Here is a 21,478-nt window from a genome sequence, read left to right as displayed (position 1 = left end):
TGGGGGTTAGGGAGGGAGGAAGGATGGGGAAACAAGAAATAGTTCCCTGCCTGCCCCCAGCCCTTCAGCAAGCTTCTGTCATGCTCGGGTCAGGGGATTCGTGCCCAGAGTTCCTCTGCTCTTCGTGTCTGTAGTCGTCTTCCTCTTCTCTTTTTCTGGAAATCTCTCTCAGTTGCTCTGATGGCTGCTGGTAAGCGATCTGATTCCTGCAGACAGTTAGGACAAGGGAAAGGTTTGCCTTCAGTTGGTTGGGACCCCAAAAAGCTGGATCTAAAACAGCCACCAGACCTGCAGGCCTGCCCACCAGATATAACAGTTCCCTGGAAAATAGACACTGTGCTACCACAAACTTGCTCTACTGTGAGCCGCGGGTGCTGTGAGTTCCCACCCATATCTAGAACTAGCTTTGCCACAGGCCACTTCACACTGAGGCCAGAGGCTGGAAAACTATGGATGGCAGAGGCAAGTCCTGAGACTGCAGCTCATCCTTTTTGATTTGGGCACATTGCTTTGTTTTCAGCTACACAAGGGAAGTGGCAACAACAATAACTGTCCGCCAGGTGTTGTAAGTGGGTTTTTCCTTGAGAAGCTGGGGTGTTTATTTCCAGTCTGTTCAGCCCATCCAGCAGCCACATGCCTAGACACTAACCTCTTTGCATCCTTCGCCTCGGTCTTCCCATCCTTCTCCCGGAAGCAGCAGCAGTAAATGATGATGCCAATGATGATGAGGGCTGCAACCACCCCTCCTGCAATGCCCGCATACAGGGCCACATTCATGGAGGCTGCAAGAGAACAGAGCAGTTGTACCAGCCTAGCCTTCTACTCAGCCCTATGCACCAAAGGAGATGGATGAGGAGCCAGAACAGCTGTTGTAGGACACCAACTGGCTCCTCTAGTCTCTGCTGCCCTGTTCTTCTCCAGACCATGGAGCTGCCAGTGCTAGTTTCTGGTAACACTGAAGGAATTTAAGCAGACAGGACTGCAACAGTAAAGGACAGAGCGCAGATATGGATACACAGACCCAAGGGCTTTGCATCTTAATCTAGTCTCTGAAAAAGACCCCAGGCGGCCCTGCCAGCTCTTGCTGAGCTACAGCTGCTCCCTGCCGCTACACCTAGGGCTGGAGTCTACATTGCAGCAGCTGGCTCTGGACCCTCCCCTGCTCACAGAGTGCCCTCGGGCAGGGGGTGCTACAGAGGTCCCTGGATGTCTGTCCCCGGCTCTACTTCTAGAGCACTAGAGAAGCCTCACAGCAGGGGGGCCTGGGACCCGTGTCATGTTGCTTAGGTCACCACAGCTCTCGTGGGGGTGGCCTACAAAGGCTCTGTGTATACCTTTTGTTGACTGCAGAGCACAGCCCTGGCCCTCCCACCCCTCCCTCTTCACCCGGGTCTTACGCGGTCTGACGGCCACAGGGATCTCACAGGATTCCATCCCCACCTCATTGCTGGAGGTGCAGGTGTAGTAGCCCGACATGGCTGTGGTAAGGTTCTTCAGAAGGAGAGTCTGGCCTGAGACTGCAGGAAGAACAGCAGTGAGGTGTGGAGCAGTTAGCATAGGCCCTGGGGAGTGGAGACAGGCACCTCAGGGAATCGCCTCTCAGCCAGCCACTGGAGGCAGGAGAAGGCCCAGCATCAGAGAGCTTAAAATCCAACCAGGCACTGTCACATACACAGAGATTCCTACCTACCCTACTCACACAGAGCCCATCACACACACACACACAACCACACAGACACCACACACATAGCCATCACCACACATCACACACATATTCACAGATACCCTCACACACACACATCACATGCACACACAGACACTGCCACACACCACACGCAGATGCCATGACATACCACACACATTCACAGATGCTATCATACGCATAATACCACACACCGTACACACACACCATCACATGCACACACAGACACTACCACACACCACACGCAGATGCCATGACATACCACACACATTCACAGATGCTATCATACGCATAATACCACACACCATACACACACACCATCACATGCACACACAGACACTACCACACACCACACGCAGATGCCATGACATACCACACACATTCACAGATGCTATCATACGCATACTATCACACATCATACACCATCACATGCCACACACAGACACTATCACACACCACACACATTCGCAGGTATCATCACACACACTGCACACATTCATAGATTCCATCAAATACATACCACCATTCCACACATACAGACACAATGCACTCAGACACCATCACATACTATATACACATATACACAGATATATCATGCACACCATCATGTGACGTACACACAGATACTATCACACCTCTACACATACCACCCATATTACTATCACACAATCACACACCGCACACTTTCACAAGTGCCATCATACATATACTATCACCCACCACACATTCACAGATTTCACCACAAACACTTTTATAGACATCATCATACTCTACCATACCCCACTCCACACATGCAACACACATGCCTACCTACACACAGAGACACCATTACATACCATAGATATTGTCTCACACCACACTGTACACACAGTACACTCAATACTAACAGATACCATCATACAATGCCATACACATGCCACACATATACTTACCTCACACATACAAAGACACTATCATGAACCGCACATCAAACATTCCACATGCACATCTGATCCTGAACCCAGGGGCACGGGCTGGATATCCACAGTCCTATGAATTTTTTCACCTTGAAGGGAGAGCTTCTGCTTAGACATATATGCATGGCCTATCCTCAAAGATGCTTTGTCATAACTGCTGTTTTGAGAGAATTATGAACCAACTGCAGAGCAGCCTGGTGAGAAGCCTGCTGCTCCCAGCTGGTTCCTCACCATCATAGGAGAGGTTTAAAATTACAAACAGGATCTGTCACTGCCCTGCACACATCTCAGAAGCTGCCCCTAAACTTCAGTAAGAAGTCCAACCTTGCAATATGGCTACAGATCTGGCTCAGAAATCATGCCAGCTTCCTCTTGAGCCCCATGAGCAAAACCAGAGTCGGGGGTCTACCCCACCAGTCCCCGCCTCCATGCTCTGGGAAGACTGGATCTGTTCCTTGGGGGGACATGCACCTCAGAAAATGTCTTCAGGAGGCTCTCTTGTCTCCAATAGCCTTGTATGGAGGGTGAGACAAGAATTTCCTGCTCATAGAAGCGACTGGGGGTTTTCAAAAGCTAAGTGACTTGCTCAAGGCAACAAAAGTTTAGAAAGCTGGAACAAAACTCTTCTATAGGTCTAGAACTCTCTGGAAGAGTTGACAATACATTCTTTTAACATGACATACACTATTTCATTTCCAATACAGAAAACCTATAAACATCACAGTCATAAATAAGATGAAGAGGATCCCCCCCCTCCTCTTGGGGTTTCCTTTCTACAAAGGAAGACAGACACACAACAATGGTAGTTTTATGGGTGGTTCCAATTCCAAGTGGAGGTACTAGTTGAGCTTCTAGTGAAAAGATTTAATTTCATTGGACCAATCAGAGGAAGCCTTTCTAAAGGAAAGAGAATAAGTTGGGGGTGGTGGTGCATCCCTGTAATCTCAGCCATGTGTGTGGCATAAGTAGGAGGGTTGTAGTTCAAGGCTAGCCCCAGAAAGAACAAGACCCTGTCTGAAGAAAAACTAAAAAGTAAAAAGGGTTGGAGGCATGGTTCAAGTGATAGAGCTTCCTAGCAAACATGGTCCCTGAGTTCAAACTCCAGTACTCAGAAGAAGAAAAAGATGGGTGGGGGGCGGGGGTGAGAGAAACACTTCAACTGGGGTTATTTTCTTACTGTCTTTTTTACAAACACAATAGTGCCTTCAATCCCTTCCCTTAAAACCTTGGGCCCAACTAGCTTTGGAATTCCAGACCTCAAAGCGTTTCTGGAACATTGCTTACATATAGCATTAATATATGGTAGGGGAAAGGGTTTGTGATTAAAACCAAGTTCAGCAATTACTGAGGTAGGGTTAAGTACAGTTTTGCTTTATCTTTAAGGGCAAGGCTTTCTGTCATTTTAAAATACCCCAACAAGTACCAAAGAGTGGTTCATGGCATTAATGTTTCCATTTCCTAAACTAACTGATTTTGTTACATATAACAGTATCTGTTTAGGTCCACATGCTGAAAGCATGCTAAGGAATTGTAGAGATGGTGTGGGGTTTCCACTGTTTTAGAGGGTAAAGCTCACAGGATCTTCTAGCACACCGAGTTCCCTTCAACAGATAGTGGATGCTAGAAGCTTCTCTGGGATGCATTAGAGCCCATCCCAAGATACAGGACTGCCCTTGACTCTGGAAAAGGACTATGTTTTCTGAAAGCTAGTGAAAACTCTTTCCACTCCACTAGTGACACCTTGTGGTCAAGAAGAGAAATGCACAGCACAACCTCTGCCTCCCACACTTCTTGCTTTATGTGGAGTCCTCTCCAATAAGTCCCCAAATCACAAATCAAGCTTTTCTTCCCCTCTAATCCCACTGGTGTGTGTGTGTGTGTGTGTGTGTGTGTGTGTGTGTACACCATTGCTGGGGTTTGAGCTCAGGGCCTTGCATTCACTTGGCTTTTGCTGACCTCTGGGACTCTATCACTTGCTCCACTTCTATTTTTATTTTTTTAATTGGGAGGGGTGCACCATTCCTGGAGGTACCAAGCCAGTGTGAGAATCAGATGGAACAAGCTCCTATTACAACTCCTAGCTCAAAAAATCCATTTAATATATTGTCCTTGTACAGTTAGCAAGATCAATAACCCGTGGATTGGGAGAAGATCGTCACTAGCCATACAACCGACAAGGATCTCATATCTAAAAAGTACTTAGAACTCATAAAATTAAATCCCCCAACAACAAATCCTCAAAGAAACAACTGCCCAATAAATAAGTGGCCTAAAGATTTAAAGAGGAACTTCTCTGAAGAGGAAATAAGAATGGCCAATGACACATGAAGAAATGCTTAACTTCTCTACCCATAAAATAAATGCAAATAAAAACAACATTCCACCTCACCCCAGTTAGAATGGCTATAATCAAGAAATCTAATAACAGATGCTGGAGGGGATGTGGCCAAAAGGGATCCCTACTGCATTGTTAGTGGGAGTGTAAACTTGTTCAACCACTTTGGAAAACAATATGGAGGTTCTTCAAAAGACTCCACATAGAGCTCCCCTATGACCCAGCAATCCCACTTTGGGTCATTTACCCAAATGATCACAAACAAGACCATACTAAAGCTACCAGCACAACTATGTTTATCGCAGCATTATTTACCATAGCTAAGATATGGAACCAACCCAGATGCCCCCCCCCCCGTAGATGAATGGATCAAGAAAATGTGAGATATATATATATAGATATATAGATATAGATATAGATATATAATTCTATGCCTCCTTCAGAAAGAATAACGTTGCCCTATTTGTTAAGAAATGGAAAGACTTGGAAAGAATTATATTAAGTGAATTAAGCCAGGCCCAAAGAAACATAGATTCCATGGTTTCCTTTATTTGTAATAGCTAGTATACGTTTAGGACAAGCAGAAAAGGTCCAAAAGCTATGTACATACGACCATGTAAGATGATGCTAAGTGTGCTAAGTGAAATGAACCCCAAGAAAGGGAAACAAATGGTTTTTTTCTTGCTATTGTTTTTAATGTCTGTACAATGTACTAGGTGGCTTTTTTGTTGCTTTGGTATGTTCCTCCCCCATGGTGTAACCCCTGTTTTCACTGTATTTGATTTCGGTGCCCTGCATCTTGTATATATATATTTTTCTAATTTGGAGAGGGGAAGGGAAAAGAACAAAAGGTTTAAATAGGGATACAGGTTGACCCATTGTAATAATGAGATATACAAGACACTATGTTGAAAACGAACTTTACGACTTTGGCGCATGTGGGGGGGGGGCAGGGGACATTAATGCTCAATAGGAAATGTCCTCATCACCTTACTCATGTAACTGTAACTCCTTTGTACAGTATTTTTACAATAAAATATATTAAATATATATACATATATTGTCCTTGGATAGAGGACATATCAGACATTAAACTAATAAGAATAGATACTACACGTGATCTTAGCCAAAGGGCCAAGCACCACTTCTACCTTCTTGCTGGCTAATTGGGGACAAGAATCTAGCAGATTTGTCTCCTTAGCTGGCTTTAAATCTCAGTCCTCAGATTTCAGCTTCCTAAGTAGCTAGGATTGCAGGCAAGTGCTACAGGCACCTGGCCTCTCCTGGCTTTTTAATAAGTTTGTATTGCCATCTCACACCCAGGCACCAAGATCCTGCCTGAACCCTCCTCACCCTTCACAACCTCTGCTAAAGTGTCCTTGCCCCCACAATTACTCCTCCTACCTTCATTGATATCCTGATTCCTCTTCCTTGAGTGTTTGACCTCAGTTGGCTGGAACACAATTTGCAAAGTATGCTCAGAGCGTACATGCAATCTCCCCCATCTCCTCATGGGTTTGGAGGAGGTAGTGGCATTGGGATTATCTGGGGTTTTTTCCAGATGATGATATGAGTGACAAAGGGAAGAAGTCAGGACTCAAATCCTTGTTTCCTGATTCCAGAGTCCCTGTTCTTTTCACTGCTACTTTGTTTCCACTCATTGATAAGTCAAAGAAACCAATCTCAGCCAAGTGCCTAGTGGCTCACACCTGTAATAATACCTTCTCAGAAGGCTGAGAGCCAAAGGGCTGGGGGAATCTAAACTATCACAGGCAGAAAAATCTGCAAGAATCTATCTCCAATTAACCAGGAAAAAGTAGTGCTGGAGATGTGGCTCAAGTGGTAGAGCACCAGCCAAGCAAGCCAAGCAGGTCTGAGGCCCTGAGTTCAAGTCCTGGTACCAAAAAGAAAAGAAAAGAAAGAAATCAGTCTCTGATTTTGGAAGTTCTGTGTTCATATAGAGGAAGATGAATGAGGATGGAGGAAGATGGAGGAAGCCTACTCTCCAAAGTGGACTGAAATACTTAAAGTACCCACTACATGACCCAGACACGAAGTATGGGTGGGTACCACTCATCACCTTCTCTTCTGTCACCAGGTCTCAGTTCCGACTGAGAAAATCTGTATGTGAGTCTCGATAAAGATTTTGTTCATATTCCTTTTAATCTCTCATATTCTGATAGTAAATCTTGCCGGCCCACTTAGCTGGAGGAAGTGCCTAGATTAGTAAAGCACACCACCGGGTGTGCATGGGAGGGCGTTTCCAGGGAGGTTTAAGTTAATGAGGGAGCCCTGCCCTGAACGAGAGTGACACCATTCCACTTCCTTCTCCCGCTCCTCCCTCTCCCTTTCTAGCCTCCGGGATGTGTGCCATGACAGACAGGGTCCACTGCAACCATGAGTCCAGAGGAATCTTTTCTCCAAGTCTCCACAACAAGAAGCTGACCAGCACACACATCCTCCAGATCCTCCCCTTTTGGAAGTACTCAGTTTGTGCTCCTAACAGCTAGAGTGGTCTTTCCTGGGAGAGGCAGGAAAGCTATGTCCTGGATGCTCCATTTTGCCACTCCCAGAGACAGCCTGAGGTTTATAGAGCATAGGCCAACATCCCCAGCTGATGCACAGGCCCTTCGAGATCTTGTCTTACATCCTTTCCTAACAAGAGTCTATCCGTCATTCCTGCATATGTGCACCCTATCCTGTAGCCACCAACAGTTGTGAGTCTCATGCCATTCTCCAACCTAACCTCCACATCTTTAGAGATCCAACTCCAATAATAGCCGATAATCCCTAGGGTTGAGTATTTGCCACCAACCAGCCACAGTACTGAACACATACTTTGATTTAATCTTACAGAAACTAAGGCACAGAGAGGCTAAGTAACTTGTCAATGTCAACCAGCTAAAAAGTGGCAGAGCCAGTATTTAAGACCATGGTGTCAATGCTATACTACCCTCTCCTTGGAGAAAGCTTTTGTGATGCTCTTACCCATCCTCTTCCTTACCCCACCATGGTCTCTGTCACCTTAAAATCATCCACTCTGGGTCTGACTCTAGAAGAAAGACAAGACATGACCGGTATTTTGGGATCATCACTGGAATTATTACGCCCAGGTCATTCCCAGGCCAGCAGTTGAAGGTCAGGGTCCCCTAAACTGCCAGGTGGTTTCCACAAAACTCCAGCCACTCAGTAAAACTTAGCCAACCCGAAATATGTAAACAAAACCAGAAGCTTATTGAAGTTCCTATTACAGCTCTCATTTTATGCAAGGTAAAGTGAGTTCTACCTACTCTGTTTTTAAAGAAGGCCTTGTTTTGTCTCCAAATGAGGAGCAGATGCAGTGATTGAAACCACCATTTTTCACAGATGAACTTTGCTGCTCATCTGCTAACTTTCCCCCCACCCATGAGATCCTTTCCCCACCCCACACAGCTCCACTTAACTCCAGAGAAAGCCTATCCCAGGATTTCATTTTCACCTCCTTCCTACTTTTCCATTGAACTGAGAGACCTCCTGGTTAAATCCAACCATTCCTTCAGGCCTTGGTCTTTCCTGAACCTCAGGAGCCCCTGGTACAAGCAGCAGGGCATCTGGGGCAGAATCACAGGTAGCCAGGGATTCTACCCGGGAATCTGCACACCACCCAGCTCTGGCTAATAACAGTAGAATGTTTGTATGGCTCATTTGTTTCTTCCAGTTTGTTTCCTGATGGAAAGGTCAAATCCCTAGCTGCCCAGTCAGTACAAAAATGGGTCTCCTGGCAACTACAGCTGAATCTGCCACCTCCTTCCTGTGAATGGCGGTGTGATGGGGGAGGAATGTAAAAGGTGCTGGATTTACTGCACAGGGCCCCATGGACTCTGAGGTGGTCTGACGTGGTGCAGATGAACATTAAACTCAGAGCCTCAAATGTACACTTTAGGACATAATCATCAGCAAAGTTTAAATCCCCCTTAGTGATTTTACATAGTAATGGAGAATAGCACAAATAAAGCAGCACTCATCACATGTTTCTGCTAAGTGCTTTACATGAGCCAACTTGAGTTCTCACAAGTACCTGTTATGAGGTATTATAAGAAACTAGTGCTTAGAGGGATGGCCCAAGATAATATAAGTGTGGGTCAGGGGAAAAGAGGAAGTCTAATGGGTCAGCTCCTATCTCCTCTCGCAGCCCTAGCCAGTCAGTTGCATCTTCCTCATTGCCACACCCCACCCCCATCACCTGGTGGGACCAATGGTCGCTCCTGGTTCTGGGTGTCATAGCTCTTCCAGCTGTACTGAGGGGCTGGGGAGCCTTCTGCTGACTGACAAGTCAGCTCGATATTGTTCCCAATCACAGTTTCTCCCTTGATGTTGCAGTCTGGCGTGGAGGGTGGCACTGTGGAGAGGAGACACCAAAAACAAGGCACAAATTAAAAGGGGCTTGGAGAGAGTTACCCACCACCCCAAGGCATGTATGTGCATGTGCATGTATGCCTGTACACACCGTGTGTGCCCCCCACACAGAGTCTTGTTTATTCACAGGCAGAGAGACTCACAGCTTAGTGGTGAGATATAACACTATAAAACTGATTCACTCCAGAATATCTTAGTGGCTTGTGTCCCTCTCCAAGAGGCAGACATTCATCTGAGCAGCATCTGTGGCTTCATAGGTACAGTTTTGAGAGCTCTCTAGAGCAATGGGAATTTAAAGATATGCGACCATAGCCATGATAAAGAGGAGATAGTGGAGCCCAGAGCAGACACTTGTTCCTAAGTCCTAGCAGAAAGAAATAAGACTAGAACCCAGCTGTTCAGATTCCAGACCCAGCAACTCCAATCCATGTAAGCATTCCCTGCCTGCAACTCATCTGCACCATTTTAGGGAATCTCTGAGAAAGTAGGAGACAACATATGCATTCCATGAAGGGCCAGATGGCATTATTTTAGCCCCTGCTGCAGGCAGATGACTATCAGGATTTGATCACAGGTTACCTAATGATCGACAATCCTTCAACTGTAACTTCTTCTTTTTTCTATTTTGAAAGTCATTACCTGACTCATGTAACTGTAACTCCTCATATATCACCTCTACAATAACAACAAAATACTTTTTAAAAAATGCTCAGCTAGGCCTTTCAACTGTAACTTCTTAGGCATGTTCTCTATAGGTTTGGCACAATCCTCTCCCCATGTTTTGCTGACCAAATGCCGCTACCACCCCACCTAATCAGATGGATGATAGGAAGAACCCTTAAAAGCAGCAGAGAATAGCACTAGCTAGATAGGAATGCAGGGACTAGCTAGATAGGCAGAAGACACAGGGCTGAGGAAAGTGAGGCCACAGAAAGGAGGTGGCAAAACCCAGAAGTCCACTGTCAAAGTCCCAGTCCCCACTTGATTCCCCAGCCTTTCTGACACTCCTAGGCCAGGCTTCTCTCCTAGCTTCATTAACACATCATAGGTGGAAGAGGCCATTCTGCAGACCTTAACTTGGCACCCACTCTATGCCTGTCAGCCTGGACATTGAGGTGACATAGTAAGAGAGTCAAGAAACCCAGTGGAGGCAAAAGACAAGGGATCACACAAGGGAAAAGGCAGGCGGCAAGGCAGAGAGGCAGGTTTGAACACTGACCCAGTCACATCATGGGCTGTGACCTGCAAGAGGAGTAAAGAAGGCTGGTGGTAGAGGTGCTGGCAGGAAGTAGAGAAGAGATACCATTGCATTTCCAAAGGATAAGAGGCAAAAGCAGCATGAAGACTGATATTTGTATCTGAGCAAAGGAGAACCCATGTGGAGAGGGCTATTACGAAAGCCTTGGGTGGCAGGCCATCCCCTCAGCTTCTTCCTTCATGTTCTTCACGAGCTTGCTTGCTTGCGATAAACAATGCTGCCTCCTCTGTCGTCCAGGTGCACAGTCCCTGGGCATTAACAGTCAATCTAGTCTCAGCCCCCCTGAGGGTTGCTGGGGGATGCTGTCCAAGAACACACCTCTCCCTTTCACCCAGCAACCGCAGTCACTCTTCATGGCAACAGGCTGCTGTGATTGGGTGTGCCTGACATCTGCTTTCATTCTAAGAGCCAGCCAGGTGTGGGGTGAGCCAGACGGAACTAATTAGAAGCACTCCCTTATTGACACTCCCAGCCGTCAAAGCCAGGCTTCCTACGTTCTGGCTCAGGCTCGGGCTGAAGCAGTATCCCACGGCTTAAGACCTGGAGGGGCTTGTTCTCTGATTCTCAGGTGGCAGATCTTACCTCCCAAACAAAAACAGATGTCAGCTGACATCCAGGGAGGAGGGGAAAAAAAGAACCTGTTGGACTTCAGGGCCTCTTGGACGCCTGCAACTCCCACTATAAACGGCAGGGGGCGCCAGAGTCTGGCGAGCACACAGTCTTTCCTTTGAGAGTCCCAGGGTTTGGTGGCCTTAGCCATGACAGATGTTTAGACAGGTGGTGGTCCCCTGCGGCCAGAGCTGAGGGGCTTCCCGCCCATGACACCAGAGTGGGCTGCCAGATATAATTAAATCCCTTCTGCCTAAAAGAGTGTGGCTGAAAAGCCATTTGGAATGAACAGTTTTAGGAAAGAATGTAGTGGTTTTATTAACGTTTAGGGGAAAAGTGATCTCTTTAAAAACAAAACACCGGTTTAACAACTTCCATAATATCAAATTAGACTTGTGTTCTTCATTTCAGTTAGCTTCTTCCTCTTAAAATATAGCAGGCACTTGGGATATGTAGAGAGGCAGAATCAGACATCAGCATTTACACAGGTTCCTGCCAACCCATATAGCAGCAGTTTAAAGTATCCCAAGTATATATGTATATATACACATATCTATAGAGGGAAAGATATGTGGTAGTACTGCACACACACCACACACACGCACACACACACACACACACACACACACACACACACACACACACACACACACACAGAGCCCTCAATATGATGCCAGGAGTGATGCTGCACTTCTATAACCCCATCACTCAGGAGGCTGAGGCAGGAGGATCATGAATTCAAGGATAGCTTGGGCTGTTTAGTGGAATTTTGACTCAACAAACAATCTACCAGCAGGAAAACCTGGACAGGTCCTAGTACATCTATAAGATAGACTATGTATCTCTTCCCAGGTCATCTGAATGTAGATTAGTAGAAATGTGCCTGTGACATTTTTAAGCAAAAGTGAATTGTGAGTGATCTTATTTAATCCATTTTTGTTTGATGAATGAGAAAAATACATATAAGAGTTGGTTGCAAAATTAAAAAAAAATAAAAATAAAAAAAAGAGTTGGTTGCAACATGAAAGGGCATGGGGAAGATTCTGGAAGAACACCTACCTATCTTACTATTGGCTATATCATAGTGGCAGGGTAGAAGACCATCTTAATGATTTATACAGTACTAGTTTGCATTGCATTGACTCACTACAATGCTTCCAAAAAGTCCAGCCACTGTCTTTAAAAATAAAATTCTATCAAATAATATAAAGAGGAAAAAAGGAAAAAGAATCCATTGTTTTGGTTTAAAGAGCCACTGTCCACTGGCACTGGACATAGACAACCTTTCCAATGACTAGTTTTCAGGCAGTTGCTCCCTTTCTCTGGGCCTCATTTACCTAATGGTGTGTGTGTGTGTGTGTGTGTGTGTGTGTGTGTGTGCATGTGTGCGTGCATGCGTGTGCCTGTACTGGAGCTTGAACTCAAGGCCGGGGCACTATCCCTTAGCTTTCTCACTTAAGGCTAGTACTTTACCATTTGAGCCACAGTTCCAGATTTTGAGTGGGTAATTGGAGATAAGTCTCATAGACTTTCTTGCCCGGGCATGCTTGGAACTGTGATCCTCAGATCTCAGCCTCCTGAGTAGCTAGGGTTACAGGCGTGAACCTTCAGCTTAATGAGAATATTTTCCCTATTCTTCTAAAGCTAAAAATTCCAACAAGTCTTTTGTATGGGAAAAAAGTTATATTTCAAAGGTAATAGAATCTGATCAAGGTTGAAAGGGTGGGGAGATGGTGCCCTTGAATAGCTGAATTTACATTAAGATGACAACACGGAAAGAGGACAGTACCCCTAAGACAGCCATGATCTGAACCTCTGAGTACCAACAAAGCCACAGGAGAGTCTGCGATAGGATTTAGGAATTTTCTTTTTCTGCTCTGTGATGAGTTTGACCTGAAATGAGAAGAAATGATGAGGGAGAAGAAGAGCAGACGGAGCAAGGGACCACTGCCAATCTGCCTCGTCTGCCTTGGGGAACAAGCTACCATTGTAGGCCATCAGCTCCACAGGAAGCAGCAGTGGTCATCCTGAGATAGACTGGGCCACTGCTGCCATGGCTTCATGGCTGTATCTCACATCACACAGCTTCTGCTGCCTTTACCATCTTCCCACCCCGAGGAAAGAGATGGAGACACTCACCAAGGACCAGCAGGGAGACTCGTGCCCTGGAGATGCCATCCAGGTCTGACATCAGCGAGACAGAGCACTCATAAGTGCCATTGTCATCCATGGTCAGCTGGGCAATGGTGATAGATGCGTCCGACTGCTCTGCGTTGGCAGATATATTGACACGGTTCTCATAACGACTCCCGTAGACGTAGGATTTGGTAGAAAACTTCCAGATGACCACTCTTTCCTAATAGGAAGAAGAAAGGCCAGTTGTCTTCACCCTAAGGTGAGTCTAGTCTTGACTCTAGTCCCTGGAATTTATTTATTCATTGATCCACTCATCATCATTTATCAAACAGCATGACTTTCATGGCTAAAAATACAGGTGTGTAAGCCAGATTACCTCAATTGAAATCCCTGTTTCATTACTTGCTAGACTAATAAACTTAAGCAAAATGCTAGGCACCTCTGTGGCTCTATTTTCTCTTCTACAAAAGAGATAGTAATAATAACACCTATCTTTCAGGACTGTAGTGAGGATTAAAACACAGTCTGTGCAAAGCAGTTAAGGCTTGCCTGACAGGGTAAGTGTCTCCAAGAACTAGCCATAATTATTATTGAGCATCTAGTAGGTGCCTGGTGTTCAGGGATGAATAATTCATGAGTTCTGTCCTCAAAGGATTTTAAGAGTAGCAGGCCACCAAATATTACAACATTTTCCCATGGACTATGAGACTCCAGGAAAATAAAGGTTTCACTTCTAAGCTGAGAAATCAGAGAAGGCCTCCTTGAAGAGGTGGTAATTACACTGAAACTAAAAAAAGCAACTAAGAACTGGCCAGGCTAAGACTGGGGGTGGAGGGTGTGTGTACTGGAGTAGAATTAATGTGACAGACATTGGACATTTCAGGCAATGAGAGAACCACAGGAAGGACCTACAAGTAAAAGGAACATATCAGCCCCACGTGGTCCAGTAGGGGAAAAAGCGGGTGTGTGAGTGATGGATTGAAGAGAGGTGAGCCTGGGTGGCTGGCACTACAACATTAATACTATCTGTGTTCACACACAACACCCCACATAGAGGTCTTATGATTATATCCATTTTGCATGAAAAAATAAGCAGGGCAGCAAGAAATAAAGGATCCCTTCCAATTCATACACAACTAAATGGCAGAGCTGAGAGCCGCCTGGGCATTCTAGGTCCAGAACCTGAACTCTAGAGATGCTATAGTGCCCATCTCAGACGCCGTGTATGTAGAATTTAATAGTTTATGGTTTATCTTAGAGGAACTAGGGAGTAGTATCTGTAAAATATCTCTTCACATTGGGTACGAGTGGAGTGGAGAAAGGGGACTAGTCAAGAAATTAGTTTAGCAGTTCAGGTGTGGAAAGATGGGTTATCAGGTGGTGGCAATGGAGACAGAAAGGGTGAACAGAGTTCATGGAATGCAAGGAGGAAGAGCCCATGAGATTTAGAAATGGGTCCAATGTGCAGAGCTAGGAGTGGCAGTCCTCAGGGAGAGGTTTGGCTTGGATGTTTGGCTGCTGTCCCTTCCAAGAGAGGAAACACATAGGAGGAGAATCTTTGAAGGTAACCAATATCCCACCTCTATGTGAGTACCTCTAGCTCTGGAGAGTCATCCAAATGAAAAAGCACAGTAGGGGTTTTGCAAGTGCATCTGAGGCAAAGATTTGAGAGTCAATGACATGGAGACGTTCACTGAGACATGGGTAGATGGAGACCCTCAAGGTAAGTGTATAGAGACATGCAAACCCCCATGTAACTTTATCCAAAGGGCTAAGGGTTTCTCATAGAGCTCCAAGGGAAAGACAAGAGAGGAAGACTCCAAGAGCAGATAGTGGTTGCAGTGTGAGGTGCAGCATGGCAAGGGAGAAAGCAGAGAATGTGGCAGTGCAGGGTCAGGTCTGACGTGTGAGCATCTATGCCTAGGGGCAGCCACAGAAGAATCAGAGTGGAGGAACAGGGCTCCTGGGATGGAGGTAGGATGGGAATAAGACTTCTCACGCTAAACTTTGGACGGTGTTTTGATTTTTCAAGCCATGGGATTATGTTATCTATTGAAAAACAGAAAAGTAAAATTCTTCAAAACTCTCCAAATGGGGAGTGGGGGAACCACTCCCTAATATGAAATTTGGCATCAGAGTATATGCTAAACAAAACAAAACAAAAGAATGCAATGCAATCAAAGTCATTTGAAGCTAGTCAATGGAGGTACATCCATAGGAAGGGGAACTTTTTATTTTTATGCTATTCTTGGGGCTTGAACTCAGAGCCTGGGCATTGTTTTTCCCTAAGCTTTTGTGCACAAGACTAGTGCTCTACCGCTGGAACCACAGCTCCACTTCTAGCTTTTTGGAAAGACTTACAGACTTTCTTGCCTTAGCTGGGTTTGAACCTTGATCCTCAGCTCTCCGTCTCTGCAGTAGCTAGGATTACAAGTGTGAACCACTGGTGCCCAGTGGAAGGGGGATTTATTTTTCAAAGGAAAGATGATGAGATCTGGTTCCTCTAGTTACAACATTCACCACTCCCCCATCCACCCCAGCTGGGTGCTAGCTCACATTTACTCAAGGGCTCTGGTACTTGCTTTCTAAGGGAGCCCTGTCCTAATCAGGTGATAATTATTCTCAGAATACCTCCAACTTTTTAAGAAGCCTTACCGAATGACTCCTTAGAAGTTTATCCCATTGGATAAGTCCCTCCCGGTTGAGCACAGATGTGCTGTAGGTGCATGGAAGGGTGACACTCTTTCCCTGGGCAGCCCGAAGAGCGCCCTGTGGAGTTTCCACAGTGATGGCATAGACAGTCACCCAGACTAGAAGAGAAGTTTGAGGGGGAGAGAAAAATAAATGATGTGGACATAGCCACTGATTGTCCAGGGGACCTCTGTAAGGATGCCCTGGGTGCCTGCCCACCCCTCCCAGCTTTAGCTAGCGCTCCAGCAGTGACCAGGATCACGGCACGCTAGCTGTTCTCCACACCTGGGTGGAAGAGACAGACATGTGTGCCTTGACTCTGCGTGTATCCCAAAGAAGCATTTGGTGGCTAAAGCCTAGCTTTAAACCTCAGCTCTACCTCTTGGCAGCTGTGTAAATTTTCTAAGCCTAAACTTGCTGTGCAATAGGAGCCATAGTTCACAGAGTTGAAGGGGAAATGAAGAAAGACACTATGTGTCCATGTTTTTCTCAGTGCTCGGCATACAGAAGACTCTATAAACATTACCCAACATCTTTTTGCTACGATGATGCTTTATCCATTTACTTACACCTTTATAACAATAGTTTTTTTTTCTTTTGAGGCAGGGTCTCACTACATAACTCAGACCAGTCTTGAACTCCCTGGATAGCCTGAGGCTGGCCTTGAATTCAATATCCACCTGCCTCAGCCACCCAAGTCTGGGATTACTGGTTTGTGTCACCATACTTACCTGACAAATACGAATGGAGTGTTCACATGTGGTCAAGAGTTTTGTGACTAATATTAAAATCAAATCTGATAGAGCATTTCCAGGAGAATTCATTATTAAAACAACAAAATGAAAAAACTGTCCACATGACTAGTTCCCACCACACCTGCTTTCTTACCTAGTGACAATGACTCTCCTCCATTAGGAGGTGGCAATGTGTCCCTCCCTTTGAGTCTGGGTGGGCTGTCACTACAGTATCCCTCTGAAGCTCACTCTGCCGGTGTGTTTGACATGATCCTCTTGAGAGGCCCCCCTTGGAACCCAACTGTCATTCTGAGGAAGACCAGGTGTCTTCTCATGCCAGCTTCAACTACAAAGGCATGGCAGTGAGCAAACCCAGCTGACACCATGGAGTATGGGGCATGGGGCATGGGGCGCGGGGCATGGATCACAGCTATACTACTGCACAGCCCTACCCAACTTGAAAATTTATGAATAAGAGGAAGATTCTTATTGTTTTAAGCACTAGCTGTTGGGCTGATTTGTTATACTGCCACTAGGTGATGGGTACAGACAGACTTATGGTAAGGACTTGCGAGGCAGAGACACAGCAGTGCAGGGCCAGAGAGCAAGGCAGGAGTGACTTCAGTCCATGCACAGGAGCAGCAAGGAAACCAGTGAACTGGGGGACATGAGTGGGGAGTAACAAGGCAGAGAAGTAGGGGTATCAGATGGACATTATTGTAGTCCTTATTTAAGAATGTATACTTTGCTGTGGGAAACTGTTGGGCACATCTATGTAGAACTGACCCATTTGACATAGATTTTAGCAGTTCATTCTGGTTTATGTGAGGTGGCTAGTTGCCTGGTCGGGAGGGGGCTGGGAACAAGAGTAGAGACGGGATAGCCATGCAAAAAGTAATTTCAGTTGTCAGGTGGTAGAGGTGTTGAGACAGTCCACAGCAGAATGTAGTTAGAAAATAGAGCCAACAGGATTTGGTTGCGGGTTGGATCTGACATGGTATGAGAAAGGCAGAGCCAGGTGCAAACACAAAGGATCTGTTTCAGAACAAATGGAAGAACTGAATTGCCATTGGCTGACATGGTGAAGGCTGAGGGAGGAGCAGGTTTCAGGGTGAAGATGATCTGTGAAGTGTGAGATGCTTTGCAGAAATGCAAGTGAAGATCTTGAAGGGGAGGCTATGTACGTTTGGAGCTCCCTGAGATGTGAAGAAAGGACTTGCATCCTCAAGAGTCATCAGCTCTCCATCATTTAAGGCCAGAGCACACTGAGGGTCATCAAGGGGTGCAAGGAGATGGGGAAGCTGTCTGTAACTGAACCATGGGGGCTCCAGTGCTAGAGGTGGAGAACAAGAGGCAGAATCAGCAAAACAGGAGAACTGGCACCTCTGCTCTTTTATTTATGTTTATATTCATATACTTACTTTATGTGTCTATTTTTGTTTATTTATAGTTAGGTTATTCAGACCCCCACTTCTAATACCCAAGAACATGATGGGATAGAAGAACCCTAGTAACTGATAACATAGATGCAAATTCAGTTTTAAAAATCTTAAATCAGCTGGGCACAGATGGCCCATTCCCATAGTCCTAGATAAGAGTAAGATCGAGAGGATCAAGCTGAGCGGGAGCAGGGGCAGGAAAGTTAGCTAGATTCCATCTCTTTAAAAAACTAGCAAGAGGTGTGTGTCAAAAAAAAAAACTAGCAAGAAAGAAGGCTAAAGACATAGTGTAACTCGTAAAGCACCAGCTTAACAAGCACGAGGCCCTGGTTCAAACCCCAGTAACTTCAACAGCAAAGGAGCCCTGCAAACCACCACCCCCTAACTAAAATACAATATGGAGAGCACAAATGGTGTAATTCTTTAAAAAAAAAAAAACTAAGTCAGCCCCACAAACTAAGTACCAGGAAATGGGTATTTGCAGGGGGTAGGGTGGGGCCAAGGGGAGAGGAGTAGAAGAATGAAGGAGGGAAGGAAGGAAAATGCAGGCAATTGCTTATACCACAGAACTGAGAAATAAGGGAAGGGTGGGTGGAAGGGTGGTGATCAAGACGCATTTGTCATATAAACTACTTTGTTAAGTGGCAAAAAAAAAAATCAGAACATGACCTAAAATTAAAATAAGTAAGGGAAAGGGCGGGTTGGGAAGGTGGATGAGAATGTTGAACTAGATGATATTGATCAAGTTTCACTACCTTCATAAACTGCTTTGGTGAATGGCAACTCCTTTGTACAACTACCTAAAGAGAATAAAATTATTTTTAAGTAAATAAAGTTACTCTACAAGGTAAAAATGTATGCACATAGAAAGCTTTCCTATTTATAATAATGAAAAGGCCTCAGGATGGATGGATAATAGATAGATAGATAGATAGATAGATAGATAGATAGATAGATAGATAGATAGATAGATAGATAGATAGATAGATGGATGGATGGATGGATAATAGATTTGTCTACCTATCTATGTATCTATGTATCTCTCTCTATATACATATACATATATATGTGTTTATCTATAGCCAAGGTGTCCAGATCATACTCCTAATACCCAAGAACACTAAGGAAGAAAAGAACTCTAATAACAGCTAATACAAAGGGAAATTCATTAAAAGACATTTACAACCGATGGTCACTCATGGCTCATGACTACAATCAGTTCTAGAGGATCAAACTAAGAGGCCAGTTGTGGCAGAAGAGTTACTTAGATTCCATGTCTACAAGATCTAGCAGCAAAAGGCTAGCGTCATGAAAAAGTGGTAGAGTAACAGCCTACCAAGTGTGATACTGAGGGTTTAAACCCTGAAGAGGAGTGGAGGAATTAATCACTGCTTAGTAAATGATTGTTGCTGTTACACTTTTTTTCATATCAACCCATTTCTTCTTGCTCAACTGTAATCTGCTATTCAGGTGTACCCAGGGCTAAAAGTTAATCACAAGAGACAGCCACCTTTGCCATCACCATGGTTATGTGATCAAAGAGGAACAGTAATCGCTAATGATTGTAACTGAAGAATTCATCCGTTTTAGGGATCATTGTAACCATGAGTTAAAATCATTTCATATTAATAGATTCATGAGGGAAGAGATAGAAATGGACAAGACAAAGCTCAGAAAGAAAATAAAAGCCTGGTGTGGTGGCACACATCTGCAATCCCAGCCCTGAGGAGACAGACAGAAGGATGTGTGAGGTTGAAACCAGCCTGAGCTACATAGACTGTCTCTAAATGAAACTAACAAACAAAAACCCTTTGCACAAATTAGATCATAGAAGATTTCTCAGATGTGTAAACCTGAGAAGGATCTTAACGGATTCCCATGTCCTGATGCCTACTTACATTTTCCATAATCATAGATAAAAATGCATCCTACGTTTAAGAACTTTATGCCAAATGTCCATCTTGAGAAGCTGCTGTTATTAACCTAAATCCTTCCTGCTGATTCAGTCTCTTGTTCTGACATTGCAGGCAATGAAACATCTGGCTGGACTTGGTCATTTCAATAGTTTCTTTCTCTTCTTTCAATAGGTCTTGTTCTGATTAACTCTTCAGTCCCTCATTTCCATCCCCACTCAGTGGAACAGGCATATATGGGACATCTAAGCTGTGACCAGGAGGAGAAGTTCATTTCTAAATGCTTCCTACTCCCTCCTTCCTGACTCCTCATATATGTTAACATTGGATGCCATCTCTCTTCAATTTTCCAGACAGCCCACATAAATAGCTGTGGCTCTCCTCACCTACTGCAAGCCTCCTTTCTTCCTTCCTTCCTCTCCCTTCATGCTCCTTTCTTCTCAAGGTAAAGCTCTTCTGATACTCAAGAAGAACATCCATCTCATCAAGTAAGTTGCAGTCAGGGTTTGGATTTGAAATTCTGTTATGTTAAAGGCTTGGTCAGAAGTGAGACTTTGGAGACATAAGTGAGCCCTTAATACATTGATTTTTTAAAAATTTCTGATGGGTATTAAGAGGCTATGGAAACTCAGGAGGTGGGGCCTAGTTGAAGGGAGAAGACTCTTGAGGACATCTTCTAGTGGGGTTTTTATTTGTTTGTTTGTTTGTTTTTTGTCGGACGTGGGGTTTGAACTCTGGGCCTGAGTGCTGTTCCTCAGCTCTTCAGCTCAAGGCTAGCGCTCTACCACTTGAGCTACAGCACCACTTCCGGTTTTCTGGTGGTTTATTGGAGATAAGAGTTTTACGGACTTTCCTGCTCGGGCTGGCTTTGAACCATGATCCTCAGATCTCAGCCTCCTGAGTAGCTAGGATTACAGGCGTGAGCCACTGGTGCCCAGCTCTGGTGGGTTATACTTAGTCATTTTCCTTCCCTCCACAAAGAGATGGGTCACTTTGTTCCACCATCTGCCCTCCACTATGATATTCTACTCCACCTTGAGCATAAAAGCAGCTGATTGGAGCCAGCTGATTGTGGTTGGGAGCCATGAGCCAACATAAGCCTTTCCTTTCCTCTTTTTAAGTTCATTTGCTCAGAAATTTTTCCACAGCAATAGAAAACTGACTAACACAGTTGCTTTAAGTTGTTAATAAGGAGGAGGCAACAATGCTTGATAGGAAATGTACTCGTTACCTTGTTTATGTAACTGTAACCCCTCTGTACAGTATTTTTACAATAAAAAACGTATTTTAAAAATAATAATGAAGAATGT

The 21,478-nt window shown here is 44.9% G+C and overlaps 1 protein-coding gene and 1 non-coding gene across 2 annotated transcripts in view; both read right to left on the bottom strand.

Annotated features, from left to right (window-relative positions):
• Nucleotides 1-21,478, bottom strand: part of Gpa33 (glycoprotein A33) — a 31,181-nt gene continuing 9,703 nt past the window's right edge. The window contains exons 2-7 of the mRNA XM_042677365.1: nucleotides 16,047-16,201; nucleotides 13,395-13,611; nucleotides 9,216-9,371; nucleotides 1,398-1,517; nucleotides 650-782; nucleotides 1-206 (exon numbers count right to left, since the gene is read on the bottom strand). Coding sequence (XP_042533299.1) covers nucleotides 65-206; nucleotides 650-782; nucleotides 1,398-1,517; nucleotides 9,216-9,371; nucleotides 13,395-13,611; nucleotides 16,047-16,201 — 923 coding nt within the window. The 3' untranslated portion in view covers nucleotides 1-64. The remainder of the gene's footprint in view (nucleotides 207-649; nucleotides 783-1,397; nucleotides 1,518-9,215; nucleotides 9,372-13,394; nucleotides 13,612-16,046; nucleotides 16,202-21,478) is intronic.
• Nucleotides 5,945-6,139, bottom strand: LOC122106101. The gene has a single exon (XR_006147116.1). It is a non-coding gene; the product is annotated as a U2 spliceosomal RNA (small nuclear RNA).

Source organism: Dipodomys spectabilis, unplaced genomic scaffold (genome assembly GCF_019054845.1).
Source record: "Dipodomys spectabilis isolate Male_0828 unplaced genomic scaffold, ASM1905484v1 ptg000036l, whole genome shotgun sequence".
Taxonomy (NCBI): Eukaryota; Metazoa; Chordata; class Mammalia; order Rodentia; family Heteromyidae; genus Dipodomys; species Dipodomys spectabilis.
This window is presented reverse-complemented; position numbering and strand designations above follow the sequence as displayed.